This window comes from Maniola hyperantus, chromosome 9 (genome assembly GCF_902806685.2).
Source record: "Maniola hyperantus chromosome 9, iAphHyp1.2, whole genome shotgun sequence".
In the NCBI taxonomy this organism is placed as follows: Eukaryota; Metazoa; Arthropoda; class Insecta; order Lepidoptera; family Nymphalidae; genus Maniola; species Maniola hyperantus.
The window spans coordinates 13,532,399-13,554,143 of NC_048544.1; the positions used below are offsets into that span (position 1 = coordinate 13,532,399).

The 21,745-nt window shown below is 41.4% G+C and overlaps 2 protein-coding genes across 2 annotated transcripts; one reads left to right on the forward strand and one right to left on the reverse strand.

The window, feature by feature from the left end:
• The first annotated feature begins 8,278 nt into the window (after positions 1-8,278).
• On the forward strand, positions 8,279-12,677 carry LOC117985297 (uncharacterized). Its single transcript, XM_069500603.1, has 4 exons — positions 8,279-8,360; positions 8,589-8,702; positions 11,395-11,585; positions 12,450-12,677. Exons 1-4 carry the CDS (start codon positions 8,279-8,281, stop codon positions 12,675-12,677), a joined length of 615 nt encoding a protein of 204 aa, XP_069356704.1.
• Positions 12,678-15,403: 2,726 nt separating this feature from the next.
• LOC138402740 (uncharacterized) lies at positions 15,404-20,805 on the reverse strand. Its single transcript, XM_069500604.1, has 4 exons — positions 20,700-20,805; positions 18,409-18,522; positions 16,811-17,007; positions 15,404-15,541 (listed from the first exon to the last, which is right to left on the reverse strand). Exons 1-4 carry the CDS (start codon positions 20,776-20,778, stop codon positions 15,404-15,406), a joined length of 528 nt encoding a protein of 175 aa, XP_069356705.1. The 5' UTR covers positions 20,779-20,805.
• Positions 20,806-21,745: the final 940 nt, after the last annotated feature.

Here is a 21,745-nt window from a genome sequence, read left to right on the forward strand (position 1 = left end):
CATCATCATCATCATCATCAGCCAATAGAAGTCCACTGCTGGACATAGGTCACTTGTAGGGACTTCCACACGCCACGGTCATGCGCCGCCTGGATCCAGCGGCTCCCTGCGACTCGTCTGATGTCGTCCGTCCACCTAGTGGGGGGTCTTCCAACGCTGCGTCTTCCGGTGCGAGGTCGCCATTCCAGCACCTTGGGACCCCAACGTCTATCGGTACGGACTATGTGTCCTGCCCATTGCCACATCAGCTTCGCAACCCGTTGAGCTATGTCAGTTACTCTAGTTCTCCTACGGATCTCCTCATTTCTGATTTGATCACGTAGAGAAACTCCAAGCATAGCTCTCTCCATCGCCCGCTGAGTGACTCTGAGCTTTCTTATGAGGCCCATAGTTAGCTAATACCTAATTACTAATAAATAATTGGTTCACATTGGTAACCAATGTTTCGTAACCAGCTACGAAATTATACTTCGTCTTTTCGTAGGTAGGTAACTGGTTATTAATCCCCTACCCACGTTATAAATTCGAAAGTGTTTGTTGGTTTGTCCTTCAATCACGTTGCAACGGATCGACGTGATTTTTTTGCTTGGGTATAGTTAAAGACCTGGAGAGTGACATTGGCAACTTTTTATCCCGGAAAATCAAAGAGTTCCCACGGGATTTTTAAAGACCTAAATCCACGCGAACGAAGTCGTGGGTATTTTTACTTATAACTATACCTAACGCAGTTCACGACAGTTATGGAACTTCTAACAAAACTTCGAGGCATCGACGTCACTGGTAGGCAGCAAAATGTTGCAGGCATTTGACGCAGGAAGCCTAGCACACGATGCGTTGCGGTGCCGCACAGCGCACCGCAAAAATTTCACCGTATCAGCGGGCACACGAGCGGTGCGGCGCCGATAGAGATAGGTAGATATTTCTATGTAAGACGACGCGACGCAGCGACACCGCAACGCATTGTGTGCCCCAGCCCGCCCTGAGGTAGCTCTACTCAACTCCCATTGTATAGCTGCAGCCAAGCAAAATCGGTGATAATGAATTTTTGACTTTAAATCAAGAACTCTTCGGTCCATTTTACTCTACCGTTATTGTTTTCCGACGGTCGAATTATATCAATATATCAACGTTGGTGAGATGTAAAATCTCATGCAACCACCACCACACCGTATCAAGGTGCAAACAATTCGCACACTGAAATTGTACCATTTGCATCACTAGTCCGGAACTCCGCACAGAATGGCAGCTGACGAGGACTTTGTGCTGCCGTATGGATGCGGAACGAATTGAGAGCCGCTGTATACCGCACACAGTGTAAACTATACAGTAAATCCAAACAACTCGCACACTGAAATTGTACCATTTGCATCACTCGTCCGGAACTCCGCACAAAATGGCAGCTGACGAGGACTTTATGTTGGCGTATGGATGCGGAAAGAATTGAGAGCCGCTGGAAACCTACATAGTGTAAACTATACAGGTAGCCAGCAGGAAATATTGAGCATCGGCCTTTAGAAAGAGATAGCGGTTTCGTAGAGCGTTGTCTTTGTCGTTGAGACCAAAAAAACGTCACATAGGTATGCGTGACGGAGACAATGCTCTACAAAGCCGAAACCTCTTTCTAAAGGTCGATGTACTAATATTTCCTGCCGGCTACTGTACGTACAAGTACGAAACACGTGCACTCATAAAATGCAAGAACTATACTTACTGCAACTTCTAGGCTGTGACATCATAGTGTTGTAAAAGGCACCGAATGGAATGCATATTGTGTCACTTTCAGCTTTTAGGTTTTTAAAGTAATTTCAGTAGCGAGCGCTGTAAATGACCGGCGTCAGTTCCGACGTAACGAATTGGTTTAGTTGGTTTGGTTTCGTTTTAACTTTTATAAAATGGGTTTTTGAAGTAGGTAACCATGATCAACCCATCGGCGGCGCCTCTGAGCGTGGGTCTCTTCTTAGAATGAGAAGGGTTAGGCCACAGTCCAACTCCACCACTCTGGCCATGTGCGGTGCGGCAGACTTCACTCCTTTGAGAACATTGTGGAGAACTCTCGTGGTATGCAGGTTGCCTCACGATGTTTTCCTTCACCGTTAAAGCAAGTGCTATTGAAAAGATCAAGTAAAAAATGAATCCAAGTTATTTCCGCGTTTACATTTTTATTTTACAAAGAAAAAGTAATTCTCTTTCGAACAATAAGTAGGTAGGTGCGTTGTATTTAAAGAAATTGCCTATAAAGAACAATTTGCTTTTCGATTTTCTATTCCATTAGCCGCCGTTGTGCGTTGTATCGAGCGAAACAATCATACGGCCCCTTTGCTTAACGTGTATAAATTGAGACAATTTGGCTCCACACCACGCTAATGGGACTTCTACGATATATAAGATACTCGTAGGTACGTTTATATAAACTTAGGAAAGGTCACAGAATACTTGATAGTACAATTACGAAGTACAGAAAGATTACTCCGCAAATACGTTTATTAAAAGATCAGAAAGTGAACTGAATGAAGTGACCAGGGTTTGGTTGAAGACAAGAAAAATTTGGTTGAAAACAAATATGGTAAGTAGATAAGTATACCTACTGTACAGGTAAAATATAAAACTAAATTTCGTTGGGAAGCAGCGATAGATGGATTTTATGTGAGGTAAGTAACTCTTTCTGCACCGTTCTCAACTGTCGAAGCACAAATTATGATTGATTCACTGGATTATCGACTCTCGCTTCAAGAAGATGAGGGACAGTCCGTCGCCTATAAGTTAAAAAAAATAAAAAGAGTCCTTATAGCAGTGTTAAAGTATTGTACAGATTTGTCTTAATTTTAATTAATTAAATTCCACTACCAATTACTACAAAGTACATACAACTAATATTTTTAATATTACAGTAGGTACTTACCTAATGAGTATTCACACATAATTTAAATTGGTTTATATATTATATTACAGTTTTATGATTCTGCGGTTCCATCGGACATCTATATAGGTACCTAGGTGTTTTCCATCTTTTACCAAACCCAAATATTTCCTAAGTACGTATACCTTAGCTCATAGGTACCTACTACATCTAAGTAGTACCTATTCATTGTTGGGATTTCGTATCCGAAGGCTGCCAACGGGATTATTACTAGAGAAACTATCAGCTTTTATAAAATAAGGAAGGTCTGGCACACGCTGGCTCTCTCTCCATAAGCACTCATACGTCGTGTATGAGTTCGGACAGGCACATGACCAGTTTGTTCAGTTTCCTTTTTTTTATTCATTATAGGCAAACGCTTGATGATGCGGCCTAAGATAAGACGCGTTTACCTAGAAGATGCCTATTCACTCTTTTTTTAAAGATACCCGGGTTGTAATTGGTAGGAAACACATATCGAGGAAGTGTATTCCAAACCTTAGCCATGCGTATGAGGAATGATGACGCAAAACGTTTCGTGCGTGTAGACGGGATGTCCACGACATAAGGATGGAAACTCGCCCGACGTCTTGCGGTTCGGTGGTAAAATGGTGAAGGGGGGACAAGATCGAAAAGTTCCTGAGCACACTCTCCGAAATATTATATCCTATAAAACACCGAATCCTCTTTTAGCCAAATAATGTAATAACGAATCTTCAGAAATATTATTATTTCCCATCAAGATAGACATTTTTATTACATTTTCAGTAATTGAGAAAGTGGACGATGGAATTTTGCAAATAATTTATGATTCCCGAAGGGAAAGGGGAATTTGGAAGTAGATTATATTGTTAGTCAATTTCGCTTGAAAATACAAAATTATTACGGAGATGGTGGCATTTTGATAACTTTTTATGAGAGTAGGTAAATTCATTTTTTTTGTATTTTCTTGATACTTAGGTACTTTATGTTAAAAATTTATAGAGCCTTAATAGCTTAACGGTAGCGGACTGAAATCCGAAAGGTCGGCGGTTCAAACCCCACCCGTTGCATTATTGCTGTACCCACTCCTAGCACGGGAAAAGCGAAATTGTTTGTCATTATAATTAACGTGGCTGATTTAAAAAAAATCCTTTGTAAATAATTTGTATCATTGTTAAAATATACCTACCTAAGTAATTAATATTTATAACATGTGCTCTGTTACCATAAAATAATACCGTAATCACTTAGCGTATTAAACGTTGAAAATTAAATTCGAAACTTTATTGAAATAAGTTTTACATCAAGCGAATAAAACTGGTTTTTCTCCTAATAGTCGTGTAAAAAATGCGTATTTTGGGGAAACTTCGAGATTTTTAGGGCCGAAATACGATTGTACTACGGAACCCTCAGTGCGCGAGTCTGATTCGCACTTGGCCTGTTTTTTTGTATCGAGCCATAATTGTGCCAATCGTGTTTTGACTCTTGTACTTCACTAAAGAATATCTTTAATTTCTATAGGTACTAAGTATTAAACATAAATAAACAAATTTGTAGTTTTTGAGGAAAAAACTTGATTCTTTGAACATCCGCAATGTTTCTTGACTCTCCACACCGATTTTGGGACGCATATCGCCTTTAGAGGTTGTCAAGAAGATGTAGGTACCTATGTATACTTATCTAGTTCTAGGCATTAACTTGTATGGCCAATAATGTTTTTTTGCTAAATCTCAGTTAATCTTCGACACCTGTAATTTGAGTCATTCTATTACTCAGTCGGTGCTAATTCTGTTGTACTTACACAATCTCTAATTACTAAAAATCTTTCTTATTTTTTTGCGTTTAATATTTTATTTATTTTATCGTCATTGCCTATGTATTTTGTGATCATTACTCATTTTGTTTTAAAACGATTGACTACTTAGGTAGGTACTTACTTTGTTCAAAAACTACGTTTTCTATACAAATGGTTAAATAGCAATTGTGAGTAGGTATGGACTCGCAGTTGCTTGCATATGTTTTATTTCCATAACAAATATAGGAATTTACATAGGTTCTTTGCACCCTTATCCGGGCGCTGCACATTCCTCTATATAAAGACCTGTACGCACCTGAGCTGCGCTGCGCGTCGCTTCAGTCCGACTGCAGAAAGCGTCACTTCAGGCCGCTCACGGTACCTACTGCACTACAACTGCAGTACGCGGCAGCTCGCGTCACTTGCGCGTCACTTCTATGCCCGATCGCGTACGAATAACAACGTCGCTGTTTGGGAATTTTGAGGATATACTTTTAAGAGCCCGTCACATGACGGGCCAAAAATTAAAACTACGTTATTTATGTTGAGGTCTATGACGCCTATACATTAAATACTTAACTCGATGCGCGTGTATCTTATCCGAGCGCCGTACGCATTCTGAAGCGACGCGACACGCCGCTGGGTATGTCGCACTAGCGTCGCTGCACCGCGCGTCGCTTCGCTGCGCTTCACAATATTCTCCCAGCCGCGACGCGCGGCAACGCGCGGTGAAGCGCTGTGCAGCGCCGCTCTAGTGCGATATGCGCCATACAAAGTGATAGAAATAATATTTTTACGCTCTGTGACGCGCAGCGCAGCATAGGTGCGTACAGACCTTTAACGTTATATTATTAGGTACCTACTAGATGATGCACGCGACTTCGTTCGCGTCGATTTAGGTTTTTAAAAATCCCGTGGGAACTACTTAATTTTCCGGGATAAAAAGTAGCCTATGTCCTTCCCCGGGATGTAAGCTAACTCTGTACCGAATTTCATCAAAATCGGTTTAACTGTTGGGCAGACAGACAGACATACAGACACACTTTTGCATTTATATTTTATAATAGATTATACGGATGAGACAAATACCTACACAGAACTATCACATCATGTCGGTACTCGGTAGGAACAAAATAAACCAATGACAGGGTATTTGGTTCACAATACACAGTGCGTAATAAATGTTTAAACGTAAAAATTTTTGTTGAAAGAGACACCACCGAATCAGCACCGTTGGCGGGTGAGTTAAGTACGTACACCTAATTAAAAACTTTTTATCGCTTGATAAGTAGTGCACCTGTTTGATAAATCTCAACAAAATAATTATATATTTGGCAAGAATATCGATAATTTATCAATTTAGTCGAGCATTAGACACGATGCACACTTCAGGAGTAATTGTCGGTTTTTGTGCACTACTTGTGTTCGTTAAAGGGCAGTCTTCGACTAATGTTAATCAATGTAAGTTTGTTTAATACTTTTTGTTGCTAATTTCTATAATAATAATAATCTATCTAGATATAAAAACCGGCCAAGTGCGTGGCGGGCCACGCGCAGTGTAGGGTTCCGTAGTCACAATCCTCGAAAAACATTTTACATAGCCCTGATAGTTTTCCTTTAAAATTGATTATATATACTACTGTTGTGAATTTTTTCACGTTCCTATATACTACCATTTGGCTGATGGGGGGGGGACGACGACGGGGAGGGGGGGGACGACGACGGGACACTTGACTCTAATAAAAATTAGCACTTTGAAACATTAATTATTTTACAAACGAATCTAGAAATCGAAAAATGATGTTCCCACACCCACAGTATTTTTAAAAGACCTATTCGATACCCCACACTATGGGATAGACGAGAAAAAAATATTCATCCTCTTACATGTAGGGGAGCTACCCTAAAAAAAATATTTATCAAAATTTTATTTTACCACTTTGTCGGCGTGATTAATGTTTATACCCATGCCAAATTACAGATTTCTAGCACTAATAGTCTCTGAGATTAACCGAGGACGGACAGACGGACAGACAGACGGACGGACATGGCAAAACTATAAGGGTTCCTTGTTTACTACGGAACCCTAAAAATGAATCGATGAATGTGTTGCTGATCGCAAATCTCGAGAACAGCTGAACCGATTTCGCTTTTTCTTTTTTTATAATAGGTATTCCTTGAAGTAGGTACGAAGATGGTTCTTAAGGAGAGAAAAATTTAAATTATTAAAAAAAACAACTACTGTTAGGCGGTATGAAGTTCGCCGGGTCTGCTAGTTAATAATTAATCCATACTAATATTATAAATGCAAAAGTGTGTCTGTCTGTCTGCAAGCCTTTCACGGCCCATCCGTTCAACCGATATTGATGAAATTTGGTACAGATATAGCTTGCATCCCGGGAAAGGACATAGGCTACTTTTTATCCCGGGAAATCAAAGAGTTCCCACGGGATTTTTGAAAACCTAAATCCACGCGGACGAAGTCGCGGGCATCATCTAGTAAAATATAAAATAATCTACTAGTTTATGCTCGCGACTTCGTCCGCGCGGTGTACATAATTTTCAAACCCCCATTTAACCCACTTGGGGGTGGAATTTCGAAAAATCCTTTCTTAGTGGATACCTACTTTTTACAAAGAACACACCCTTTAAATTTCATATCTCTAGGACCAGCGGTTTAGGCTGTGCGTTGATATATATGTCAGTCAGTCAGTCAGTCAGTCAGGACTTTGAATTTTATATATATAGATAAACTATGTAAACTAAAATAAATTAAATTAAGTATATATCTAAAACCTCATCGAGACGACCGCAGCGAGGCATTTTGTTGCTGATATTATTCTCGGCTTCGGAAAACAAAGTAGGGTCTTGGACTATAGTAATACTAGTATTACTATAGACCAATTGTTATAATAATATAAGCCGAGAATAATAGAAGCTAGCTTCTGCCCGCGGCTTCGCTCGCGTGGCCTACAGGAAACAAATGGCATTTTTTTTTCAGAAACAAACATTATAACATCAGGACAGCACTCTGAACAGCACCGAATAACACATATAAATTACCAATTTTCATGCAAATAACTTGACAAATGACAGACTTTCATACAAACTTCCATCCCCCATTTAACCCACTTAGGGGTGGAATTTCGAAAAATCCTTTCTTAGTGGATACCTACTCTTCACAAAGAATAGACCCTCCAAATTTCATGTCTTTAGGACCAGCGGTTTAAGCTGTGTGTATCTATGTCAGTCAGTCAGTCAGTCAGTCAGTCAGTCTGTCAGGACTTTGAATTTTATATATATAGATAAAATGATGTGATAGTTTATGTGTTATGTGTGTATAGTGGTAGTTTATGGGGCTAGAATAATAATTATTGAAGAGAATAAATTAAAAAATTTGTTATTTGTTATGCAAGATTGCAAACTTGTTACTTTATCGCAAGAGTTTGTATTGAATTCCGAGCCAGCGAAGTATTCTAAGGTTCACGAGCGAAGCGAGTGGTTCAAAGATAGAAACCTGAGCGTAGCGAGGAGGAGGTTCATTCAAATTTCAGCGTGTACAGTTAAAAAATCTGCCACTGATTTGCGCCCTGCGATAGACGGTCATGGCTCTCTTAAGGTGGCTCGACACCAGCCCGGCGGCTGACCCACCGGGCGCGGCGCGCGTGCCGCCGGGCTTTGTTCACGGCATTCGGCGGCACACAACAAAGCCGCGGATGTTACTCTCCGGCATTGCCGCGGGCCGAGCGCCACTAACTTCAACGATAACCACAGCGATACTGCGGCTTCTGCGGCCTACAGCGGCAATGATATAAAAAATTGGCTTTCATACCGCCGGTAAAGCCGCCGCGCGCCGGCCCAACCCGGCGGCATGTGTGGAGCCACCTTTATAACATCTGTCCCTATTGCTTACAGGCATCCTCCATTCAGGCGACCTTCCTCTCAACGTGCTGGTACATGGCTGTGGGGAGCCACCATGCTTGCTGCCGCAGCTACAGGATGCGGTCATCGATGTCATCTTTAGAGCACGTAAGATATCCCCTATTGAATGTATTAATCCATACTTCCATATTTATATTATAAATGCGAAAGTGTGTCTGTCTGTCTGCTAGCTTTTCACGGCCCAACGGTTTAACCGAGTTTGATGAAATTTGGTACAGAGGTATAGCTTACATCCCGGGGAAGGACATAGGCTACTTTTTATCCCGGAAAATCAAAGAGTTCTCACGGGATTTTCAAGAAACCTAAATCCACGCGGACTAAGTCGCGGGCATCCTCTAGTAAATAAATAAATAAAATAAAATAATTTTATTGCAGGACAGGGACCCATATAAAACATGTTCAATAATTACAAATTAAAATATTCCATAACATAATATTCCAGGCGATCTTCTCTTCTCAGACCTGGGCGCGTTTGGAACCCTCGTAGCTTGTTTTGAGTTTGCGTAGTAATTATCACCACCATATTATCTTACAAATCCAACAACCGACCATCAAAAAGTGTAATTTATTACCTGATAGATGTTGCCCGCGACTTTGTCCGCGTGGATTTAGCTTTTAAAAATCCCGTGGGAACTTTTTTTTAAAGAATATTAGATATGTTAAATGAATGACAATAGTGCACGGGCGGGGTTTGAACCGTCAACCTTTCGGTTTTCAGTCCACTCCTTTTACCCGTTGAGCTATTGAGGCTTAAGATCTTTATCTTTGACTAGCTTATGCTCGCGACTTCGTCCGCGTGGACTACAAAATTTCAAAACCCTCTTTCACCCCCTTAGGGGTTGAATTTTCAAAAATCCTTTCTTAGCGGATGCCTACGTCATAATAGCTATCTGCATGCCAAATTTCAGCCCGATCCGTCAAGTAGTTTGAGCTGTGCGTTGATAGATCAGTCAGTCAGTCAGTCAGTCAGTCATTCAGTCAGTCAGTCAGTCAGTCAGTCACCTTTTCCTTTTATATATATAGATTTTCCGGGATGAGCCTATGTCCTTCCCCGGGATGCATGCTATCGCTGTACCAAGTTTTGTCAAAATCGGTTGAACGGATGGGCCGTGAAAGACTAGCAGACAGGCAGACACACTTACGCATTTATAATATTAGTATCGACTTTGAATAAATTATTTGAATTTGAATTTAAATGCGTTCGTACATGGCTATGTGGACCTTCTCTACTTTCTACCCCAGCTAGTTCCGCGCTTAGTGTTGCCAGGCGTCCGGACAAAGCCGGACATATTCAGGTTTATTGGTTGCTTGTGCGGTCAAATTAGACGGTGTCCGGCCTGTCCGGCCTGTCCAGCTTGTTGGGATTTTTCAATTTGATAATTTTGCAGTTATAATAATTAAAGTAAGCAATGACGATTATTAAAATAGGACTCGTTCATTCATTAGAGTTTTGTTTAGTTTTGTTTTCCAAGGGTAAAAAAAAGGTTGTCCGGCCTTTTTGCCCAAATGTCCGGCTAAACTGGCTGGTCTGTTCGGCTTTTGGGTTTTAAGACCTGGCAACCCTATCCGCGCTTCCTGTGGTGCTACAAAATGTTCATGGGCGGCGGTAATCACTTAACATCAGGTGACCCGCCTGCACGTTTGCTCGCTATCTCAATTTTAACAAAACAGCTATAGGACATGGTCAGGCATATTTAGAATAAAGTCAAAGTCAAAATCAAAGTCAAATAATTTATTCAAAATAGGTAATAAATTACTCTTTTTGACAGTCAGATGTTGGATTTGTAAGATTAAGGGCCGGTTGTTTCAAACCATTGGTCTTCGTAAGATACGTTCGTTAAAATTTAACAGACGTAGACGAACTTTAACATCTGTTAATTTAAGTGTTCGTCATTGTTATTTTGGTTGCGAAACTAACCCTTAAAATTAACTTACTTCTCCTTATATCCTTTTTTAATTTCATTTTAAGTATATCAAATTATATACATAGTTATTAATATTGCTACTTCGCATTTTAAATACTTTTTCTTTCTTACAAATTCTCTTTTATCTTCAAAAAAACTACCATTAAAAGCATTGAATTAAATTGATTCCATTATAATTTGTTAATAAAACATTCCGTATGTAGGAAGTATGAAGTTACGAACTGATTTGACGATTACCAATGGCGCCAGCACTGGTTAACGTAAACGTAACTTTTTAACGAACGTTAGCGCTAATAGATGCTGAATCAACGCTTTTTCTTTACTTACGTTCGTTAGCGCTATATTTAAAGGTTACGTTACGTGTCCGTCAAAATTTGTTGAAACAACCGGCCCATAGTGGTGGTAATTATTACGCAAACTTAAAATTAAAGCTACGAGGGTTCCAAACGCGCCCAGGTCTGAGAAGAGCCCACAACAAACTCAGCCGGGTATTCTTTTTATTATCACCACTTTACAAGATTATTGAAACTTATGAGAACTAGATATCACATAGTCGTTAAGCAACTCATTCCCAAGCTTGCTTATCATTTCAATATCCTTTACATTGTAATAGGATTTTCCACAACGTAAGGTATCCCCTGTTGATCTCTGTTACCAAACATAGTATTACCAGTGGTGAACGCAGGGTTTGAAGCCAGGATAGGCGTATTTCCTGGCAGCTCAAGAAAAACTGCCATACTTCCAGGTCAGCCCGCTTCCATCTTAGACTGCATCATCACTTACCACCAGATGAGATTCCAGTCAAGGGCTAACTTGTATCTGAATAAAATAAAAAAATAAAACATTGTTTTCAGCCCGCACCATTAGCAACATGACGACGTTTGCGACGGCAACCGTTAATATCATCATAGACATGACCGTCCCCTACGACCTGGGCGAATACGCTAAGACCTGCAACTTCTTTACTAACACCTGGTGTCCCATCCTGGAAGGGGAGATCGTGAAGTACCGCCTTAAGATGTATATTGAACGCTTTTTCCCTGTGGTAAGATGGATCATTTTTTTTTCCGTGGGGAAATCCTCATGGATGCCACCGCACCCGGGGAGGCACGGAGGTTATGTCGGACTCATCCACGCATCGCCTGGTGGCTGGGCTACGGGGCCAAACACGTTCGCGCAACCCAGCCTGCCCATCAACCCACCACCACCCATGGCTTCATTTCATGGTTATATGGGCCGAAACGCGGGAGGGCGCCCATTCGGTACTTGCTCGATGGCTCTATCCCGGGGCGCCTTCTTGACTCCCTACAAGTTCTTTTCTCTCTGCTTCCTTGCCCCCATCAAGTCACTCTCCACATTCTGGGGCAGACGTCACAGATACGGGAGATTCCCGCCGCCTCCTCTCCTATCATTGCGTATCTGTTTAGTCCTCCTAGATCCTGCATCAACATCATCATCACGATCGACCTATCACGGGCTCACAACTAATCACGTGTCTCCTCTCAGAATGAGAAGGGCTTCGAGCACAGTCGTCCATGCTAGCACTGTGGCAGACTTCACACACCTTTCGAGAACATTATGGAGAAGTGTCAGGCATGCAGGTTTCCTTACGATGTTTCCCTTCACCGTTAAAGCAAATTATATTTAATTGCTTCAAACGCACATAACTTCGAAAAGTTATCTACTACCTCCACACTCTAAATAGAAACGCCATTCTTCATAACAGAGGGGATGGAGGAAGCGTTGTGTGGGACCACCTGAGAATGAGAAATAGAAAGAAGAAAACATTGTAGAGATCGGAGTGCTACGTCATCCTAGGTGCGCCCCCTGTGACTGACTGTACGAAGAATTTCTTTTCTTAGGTTATTCAAAAGTTGTACTCTCTAAATCCCTTAACTGTTGCTTCCAGAATACTTTTGCGACTGCGGAGTTCATGATAGTGGACAACGATAGAAACGGCGAACTGATTTGGTGCATCAGGCTACCCATCCGGATCACGCCGCCCGCGCCGGAGCGTGCCATATCTGACGCGAATGGAGTGCGTTCTATCTCTGACGCGAATGAAGTGCGTGCCATATCTGACGCGAATGAAGAACAGGATATATCTCCAGTACAAGTTGTCAATGATATTTTGTGAAAAATTTGAAGTTTAATTTGAATAAATTATCATATTATTATCAAAACTGTGATTCTCTTTCTAATTCTTAGAAGTTCAGGGTTTGACGATTTCCCTGGCGCAGAGGTAAGCGCTGTTGTCTTATTAGTGGGAGATCCTGGGTTCGATTCCCGGCAGGGTTTAGAATCTTATAATGGTCTGGTCTGGTGGAAGGCTTCGGCCGTGGCTAGTTACCACCCTACCAGCAAAGCCGTGCCGCCAAGCGATTTAGCGTTCCTGTACGATGCCGGGTGGAAATCAAAGGGGCGTGGTTTTATTAAACAAAAAAAACTGCCACACCCCTTCCAGGTTAGCCCGCTTTCATCTTAAACTGCATCATCACTTACCACCAGGTGAAATTACAGACTAGGGCTAACTTTTTTGTGATGTAACGACAAATTCACGATTTTCGTATTTTTCCTTTACCTGTGCTATAAGACCTATCTACCTGCCTTTCATGAATCTAGGTTAACGGGAAGTAGGTACTCTTTAGGTTTTCTTGAGAGAGACGACGGACAGACGGACAGACAGACAACAAAGTGATCCTATAAGGGTTCCTTATTTCCTTTTGAGGTACGGAACCCTAAAAACGCCGCGTGGCTCAGCTCTGCCGGTGTACCTTGTTTCTAACGTCTAATTTCGTTACAAACCATCAAACGTTAAACTCTGTCACGCAAGGCTTCTTGTATTAAGTTACGTCTACAAACAACAGTACCCGTAGTACAAGATTTTATGTCTCACCAAACCAAACCAAATTCGAGAGTCGAAATACTTCCGCGTTACAGTAAACTGGATCTTAAATGCCTTGTTTTAAAGCTCAAGTTTGTCTACACTTCTACAGCCAGCGCTCCAAGCGGAAACATTGCGAAATTAAAATCAGTGGCATTGAATATTTGACTTCAATTCAAGGCTGTTTAGGTCCATTTTACTGTAACGCGGAAGTATTTCGACTCTCGAATTTGGTTTGGTTTGGTGAGACGTAAAATCTTGTACTACGGGTACTGTACCTAACAAAGGGTTTTCTAATCCGAAATACCTACGATGTATCGAGTTTTCAGGAAACACTAGAAGGCTTTTGTTCACTGCACTATGCATGAAACCCGAACTATGAAATCAAGGCAATAATAAGTAAAATATAATAATAAATAGTACATTGTGGCTAATTCCGTTGTACACAATCTCTAAACTAAACTAAAATGATATGTCTAAATCTATTGCTATCCCTTTCATAATAATGCTTGCAGAAAAGGATAGCACTAGATGTAGACCTGTTAATTTAGTTTAGGTTTAGAGATTGTGTGAAAGCGAATCGGCCCCATTATGGCACAAGTGTGCAATGTTGGTGATTACCGCTGAGGCGCCATTAAGACCCGGTGAGACTTGAGAGATTGGGTGAGGACCTTAAGATAGCCGAGGACGATAATCATCAATACACATTACACACGTGTATCATACGACGTTTTTCAACACACTTGTGAAGAAAATAATGCTAAAAATTTATTTGTACTATGGAACACGGTTTTTTTATATTGAAACTTTTTTAAGAACAAAGCAACTCAACCAATAAAATAAAATAAAAACTTCATAACTTTAAATACAAATTTATTAAATAAACTATTAATAAACTTAAATCTAAAAAAAACAACATTAAATTAAAACTAAAATAAATTAAATTAAATCTAAAACCTCATCGAGACCACCGCAGCGAGGCATTGTACCCAAGATGCTGGCAGCATTACCCCTTTGGATGGCCAAACTAATTCTTTGACCAAGGTAGCTGCCAGCTCTCGGGTCCCCGGTTGACTCGATAACTCTTTTCGCAATTTCTTCAAAAAGAGCTCGAGCCCCCGGGCCCCACGGCCCCAAGGTCTCCACACCAAAAGGCACGAATACGAAGCTCCCATCGAGGTTTTCATATTTGCGCCTCTTGGCCTGTTCGGCGCTGATGGCCGCTGCACCCGCCATAGAGGAGGTCGCCTGAATGTGGGATGCAGCTAAAGTGTCTACACAAGTTGCATCCCAAACAAGCGACCTGCCCATCTTCCACGGTACGAGCGTCATACCATCAGGTCTCTTGCCATCGCCACGTGCCAAACCAATAGGTTCTAGTACAGCTGGCACATGGGCGGTGGCAAGGGACCTCCGGATGATGTCGTTAAGGGTACTATGGCGGGAGAAGCGTCCAGCGCTTCTCGAACAGGAGAGCCCATGGTGGCCGAAGGCGTCAACGCAGTCACCGCAGTGGCAACGGTGAGGCTGGTTTATTGTGGCGCCAAGCCTAAGACCAATGAGAACAGAAAGTGTCGTATGGTCTAACATAGTGCCCAGGTTGGCAGAGGGAACTTTATAACTTACTTGTGAATAATAGCAATGAAAAAGTCACAGTTTGATTATGGGTGTCATTGAATTTTTTTAAGAACAAAGCAACTCAACCAATAAAAATAAAAATAAAAATAAAACTCTATAACGCACTAGTGAATAATGGCAATGAAAAAGTCACAGTTTGATTGTAGGTGTCATTATGTGCCCAATTGCGGTGAAATTAAAGCCACTTTCAAAATCTTTAATTTTTTAAAATACTGGGGTTGGATTTTCTTGGTAACTATTTGCTTTATTTGGGGTGACCGAGCTAGTAGGTAAATAAATAAAAAATAAACACATTTTTATATTGTCATATATTTTTTATTAAAAATCTTCGATGATTTTTTTTAATTCGCCAATACTGGGGTTGGATCTTGTTGTGCCGATGCGGGCGGCAGGATTCGGACGGGAAATCTGATGCACCAGAGCACTTCGTTGTTGCTCTCGTTGTCCAATACCCTGAGCTCTATATTCGCAACTGTACCCTGGAAGTATCATTAAAGGATTTAGAGAGTACAGTACGCGACAGGTCGAGGTAGCAATCGGGGAGGGAACGCCCCGCACGTCCGCACAGCCCCCGCGCGTACCCGGCGCGGGTGACGTGCGGGGCGTCCCCTCGCCTCATACCCCGATTGCTATCTCGACCAGGTAGGTAAGCTTTGCAATCTCTTTCCTAACATTAATATTAAGTATAAATGTGAAAGTGTGGATGTTTGGATGTTTTTTACTCAATAGCTGCGTACCCACCTAGCGCACAGGCTCGCGAGCCAAGTGCCTCGGCTGGTGTGGACGTGCCTCGGGCTGCCTCGGGCGCGCGTTTGCTCGGCCGAAGCGCGACGGCCCGAGCCATCTGTTGTCGGTAAACTTGACGCGCTCAAAGGTGCCTCAGTGAGTGCTGTGTGACAGGTGGGGACGGTTATGTTTTGGCTCGCGCGCAAAGCTACTTCAACTGTCCATTTCGAATACTCGCGGACTTATGATGGCTCAGCCTGCCTCGGGAGGCTGCCTCGGGAGCCATCGCTCGCGATCTGGACACCGAGGCTGCCGCGCGAGCCTGTGCGCTAAATGCGTACGCAGCTAACCACGCAAAAACTACGGTACGGATTTGGCTGAAATTGGGAATGGAAATAGATTATACCCTGGATTAACACATAAGCTACTTTTTATTCCGGAAAATCAAAGAGTTCCCGCGGGATTTTGAAAAACGTAAATCCACGCGGCCGAAGTCGCGGGCATGAGATAGTATAGGTATAAAACACAAAATGTTACTACCTGTGTCCATTATAGACTTTGAAACCATCCAGCCGATGTGCCCCAAACCGGTTTCATTAGAAAGGCAATAATGCGAAGATGGTGTTAGACCAATAAAACGGCAATTTTTTTAGGATTCCGTACCTCAAGAGGAATTAGGGGCCCTTATAGGATCACTTCGTTGTCCGCCTGTCCGTCTGTCCATTGTGTCTGTCAAAAAACGTAGCAGACAGACAGACAGACAACGAAGTGATCCTATATAAGGGTTCCTTTTTTCCTTTTGATGTACGGAACCCTAGGAACAAAGGTATAGGTACTTAGAGCCTCGATAGCTCAACGGTTAAAAGAGCGGACTGAAAACCGAAAGGTCGCCGGTTCAAATCCCACCCGTTGCGCTATTGTCGTACCTACTCCTAGCACAAGCTTTACGCTTAATTGGAGGGGAAATGGGAATATTAGTCAGCAACTTGGCTAATATTCTTTAAAAAAAAAAAAAAACTTACCACGGGGAAAAATTGTTCAATATGCCATTTAAAGCGATAGTGAGTTATCTCTCCACCCTGGATGGGGCACGTGGCAGGCAACGTCAAGAAGTTGCAGGTACTGGCGATCTCTCGCAGGTTAACAGGTACGTTGAACTCGATGCCGCCAACGTTGACAGAAGCTGTCAATGCAGTCGTCATTTGACTGAGTTTGCGGGCTGTGAACAAAAAAAACCTTTTTTTGAAACTGGTTTTACGGCTCTGAATTCTAGCCCTCTTGAGCCTCAAAAAAAATGCTTTGAATTAGGTATACCTAAGAACAACCTTTTTTTACGACTTTTGCAGAGCAGTAGCTTTAGTTTTAAGTTTGCGTAAAAAATTATAGAGAGAGAGCCAGTGCCTGCCAGACCTACGTTGTTTTATAGAAGCAGAAAGTTTCTCTGTGCATTGTCCCCAACACTGGTAGGAATGTTTGTTTGGATCAAGGTGGCTTTGGGAGATAACAGGGTAATGGGGCTGATTCTCTTGTACACATTCTCTAAACTAAGCTAAATTAACAGGTCCAAATCTAGTGCTATCCTTTTCCGCAAGCAGCACTATGACAGGGATAGCAATAGATTTAGACGTGTCATTTTAGTTTAATTTAGACAATGTGGCTAATTCCTTTGTACACAATCTCTAAACTAAACTAAAATATCACGTCTAAATCTATTGCTATCCCTTTCATAATGTTGCTTGCGGAAGAGGAAAGCACTAGACTTAGACCTGTTAATTTAGTTTAGTTTAGAGATTGTGTACTAGAGAATCGGCCCCAATGTGGCTAATTCCATTGTACACAATATCTAAACTACACTAAAATGACACGTCTAAATCTATTGCTATCCTTTTCATAATGTTGCTCGCGGAGAAGGATAGCACTAGATTTAGACCTGTTAATTTAGTTTAGTTTAGAGATTGTGTACAAAAGAATCGAAAGTGTACAAGAGAATCGTCCCCAATAAAAGTGTAAAAAATCTTACGTCAAAGTATGAAGTCTATTTTTTATACTTATTTCAGAATGATAGTATTAGAAATCACGTCATGCATTGCCTGATACTTAGTGTCGTGGCAACCCCCTGGCAGACACCCTTGAACTTTTAAACTTTGAGAGCGTCTGGCAAGGGGTTGCCTCGACACAGTGTCTGGCAATGCATGGCGTGATTTCTAATACTATTTTGAAGAAAATATATACATTATACATAGCTAAACGGGCTGCGAAGCTAAAGAGCCCGTTTAGCTGCACGGGACAGTAATTACTTTTATGGCATGATATTGTAGGTACTTATATTATCATATCTTTGAAAAGAGCATCCGCCGAGTTTCTTGCTGGGTCTTCTCGGTAGGAAAGGCATTCCGAACCAGTGGTCAATGCATTTGACGATTCAAAAGTAGGTAAGTACTTGTAAAAGTTTAATTGAATAAAAAATATTTTTACTTTATTTTATTTAGGTATATATAAGTCTATGTTTATTTTATTAGAAACGATTAACTCTCTTCGTATGAAAAATGTATTTTTCTTCTGTCAAAAAAATTGACAGTCTATAGAATAGGTAGGATGGAAATAGATATCTACAACTTACGTGCTGCGAAAGTAACATCGACGATCAGGTCACCTAGTTGTGGCAACTGGCAGGGAGGCTTGGTACACCCATGTACAAACGCGTTCAAAGGGGGCTGCCCCCCACTGTGGATGCCTGAAAATTCAGTGTTTCCATGTACACGGTAATTACCGTAGATGCACCGTAATTCAGCCCTAATCTACCGTCAAGGTAATATGGCCATTACCTTGACCGTGTCACCGTTATACAAAATCACGTTAAAAATTCATAATATACTGCGTAATAGTAGTATTTCGTCCTTATTCAAGCAATTAGGAAAGAGTAAAATGTAAAACTAATGAGATTTAACAAAATATTAATATGAATAAATCCGTATATGAAAAAGATATTGCTATGCTAGGAGAGTCAGATTCAGAATAATATTAATAGCTGATTAAAAAGCTAATTCGTGACGTTTTTTCTTTTAAAAATGACACGGTAATTTACACGGTATTCTTTTAGCTAATCCACCGTAATTTAATCTAGAAACACCGTAATTTTAACCCTTGAACACGGTAATTCTCAATTTACATATGGAAACACTGCCTGAAATAAACACAAAATTAAATTCTTTTTCTTTGTCGTCATCGCGACCAGTGGTGTGGCACGGCGCTGGCCCGCGGGGTGATCTTACGTATCCCGCGACAGGCTTGCCACAGACGTAAATCTCGCGAGCATTGCTGTCAAACGCCACACGTAACAGCGGCTAGAGACAGACAGCAATAGCCACAAAGCAAAATAAGAAGAAGAAGAGAGACAGCAAATGAACTGTCGCATTGCTACTGCTGTCGCGTAATAACCCCACCGGTCTCCACCTAAGCGCAGAGGAGAGATGTGTTCAGCTGATTAATCCGATTCATAATAGACCAGTTTATGCTCGCAACTTAGTACGCGTGGACTACACAAATTTGAAACCCCTATTTTACCCTCTTAGGGTTTGAATTTTCAAGAATTGCACGTCTGTGTTAAAAGTCTACTTTCAGCAGTGAAATAAGAACCACTTAACGACGTACGAGCATCATTACGGCGGTCGACGATGGTGCCAGAACGGCGACTTCGTACCGAAAAGCGCAGTGTTGGAGAACCCCCGATTAGACGATAATTACGATATTTTTAAATTGATTCTAATCTGAAAATAAAATTATATTGAGGCCGATTCTCTTGTACACAATCTCTAAACTACACTAAAATGACACGTCTAAACCTATTGCTATCCCTATCATAATGTTGCTTGCGGAAAAGGATAGCACTAGATTTAGACCTTCTAATTTAGTTTAGTTTAGAGATTGTGTACAAGAGAATCGGCCCCACTGGCACCGATTCTAAGCACAACCTAATTTTAGAGTATTCGCACCCCCTTCCCACCATTGTAATATGAAAAGGACAGAAGCAGTTTGACATTTCTAAATTTATATTTTAGATGGTAAAACCCGTGATTTTAGCACGCACTCGCGAACCTACTGTTTAAATTTGTATTGTGCACTAAAATTTAGAGTTTTTAAATGTGAAAGTCATGTTCCGTTCCTTTTTTAGCATTAGTAAAAAGAAAAGGATGCAGACACTCCAAATTTAGTTTAGAGAGAGACTAGAGAATCGGGGCCATTAGCACAAAGTTTCCTATTTATGAAACACCTTTAGCTAAGCTGTGTGAGTAGGTAACATTCGCATTTACGATCATGCATGCCTTTGAAATATTATCGCTTTTAAGCTCTATTTTTCGTCATAAGTTCATTAAACATAGATAAATAACATTACTTTTCATAGCCTTGTTCCTAAAATAAGAACAAGGAGCAATAAAATTGTAACCGTGTTCCATCTCTCATGTCGGCAACATTGCAACAATGCTATGTCAGAGTAATTTTATTTCAAACGTGTCGCAGGGAGCCACTGGATTCAGGCGGTGCAAGGCCGTGGCATGTGGAAGTCCTTACGTCTATATTGATGGACAATAATGGTGACAGTGATGATGTATTGGAAACAAATGGTTTCAAAGGCCAAATAACTCTATGGCCAAAGCTTACATATATCGCATCTTACACACATCGGGGACATGAAAAGAGCCTCCCCACGTGGTGCTTGGTTTTATACCGATCACAAGCACCCAGCGTCCCTGCAAGCAGCTACTACATGAACAAAGTCAGTAGGCTGACTAATTTTTTCCACCACGACGACGCGCGACGGCTACCTTAGACCGAGCTATCGCGGTTGCGGCTTTTTGGGCTGCCCATGTTTGAGGTGACCGTCGACTCGAGAAGAAGAAGAAGAAAACTTACATCTATTAACAGTGGTCGTCTGGGCCCATCCTTGCACGATCACAAGAAATACACAAAACACAACAATTGCTCGATGCATTGTTTTCAAATCTGTTTCAATTGATACGTTACCACTTTGCCGACCTAATATATACTGATTTTGTGGACATTATCAACCAGGTGTAAATACTATCTTAGGATAAGATAGTAGAGGTGGTCGATTAATTAATAATAATAAATAGCATTCAATTAACTGAATCACTGATTTTTAGGGCTCCGTACCTTAAAAGGAAAAAAGAACTCTTAAAGGATCTCTTGGTTGTCTGTCGTGTCTGTCAAGAAAACTTATATCTAGGGTAACGTACGTACTCTGCCCGTTGACCTTTTTTTTGAAATTTGGCAGGCAGGTAGGTAGGTAGCCAAGAGCGGATCCAGCTTTGGTGCCAGGGGGGGGTCACATAGTCGTGGTCAAGTCACAACATCTCGACCTCTTGCGACAGGTCGAGTTGGTAATCGGGGTATGACGAGCGGGGGTTGGGGGGGGGACGCCCCGCACACCCGCACGCAGGGCCGTCTTTAACCTATTGGAGGCCCTGGGCACATTAGAATAACGGGGCCCCTATGATCTTGACAGAGTAGGTACTATTTTCTTGGAATAGGCAAAGAAAGCAGATAAGTCACGTTCAAGACGTATTATAAATGCGAATGTTTCTATCTATCTGTTACCTTTTCAAAGTCCATATTCTAAATCAAAATTTGGTACTATTCAGAGATAGTTTACACTCGGAAACGGCTTTTTATCCCGGAAAATTAAAGGGTTCTCACGGAAATTTTAAAAAACTAAATCTATGTGGACGAAGTTGCGGGCATTAACCAATATAAAGTAAAAGCGCGAGCGAAGCGAGCGCGAAATTTTTCATATATTTACGAAAAAATCATAAGGTAGCTACTAATATTATAAATGCGAAAGCGTGTCTATCTACTTATCTGTTACCATTTGACGGTCTATCTTTTTGACCAGGTACTACACAGAGAAAGCTTTCGTCCCGGAAACCTGCATACACTTT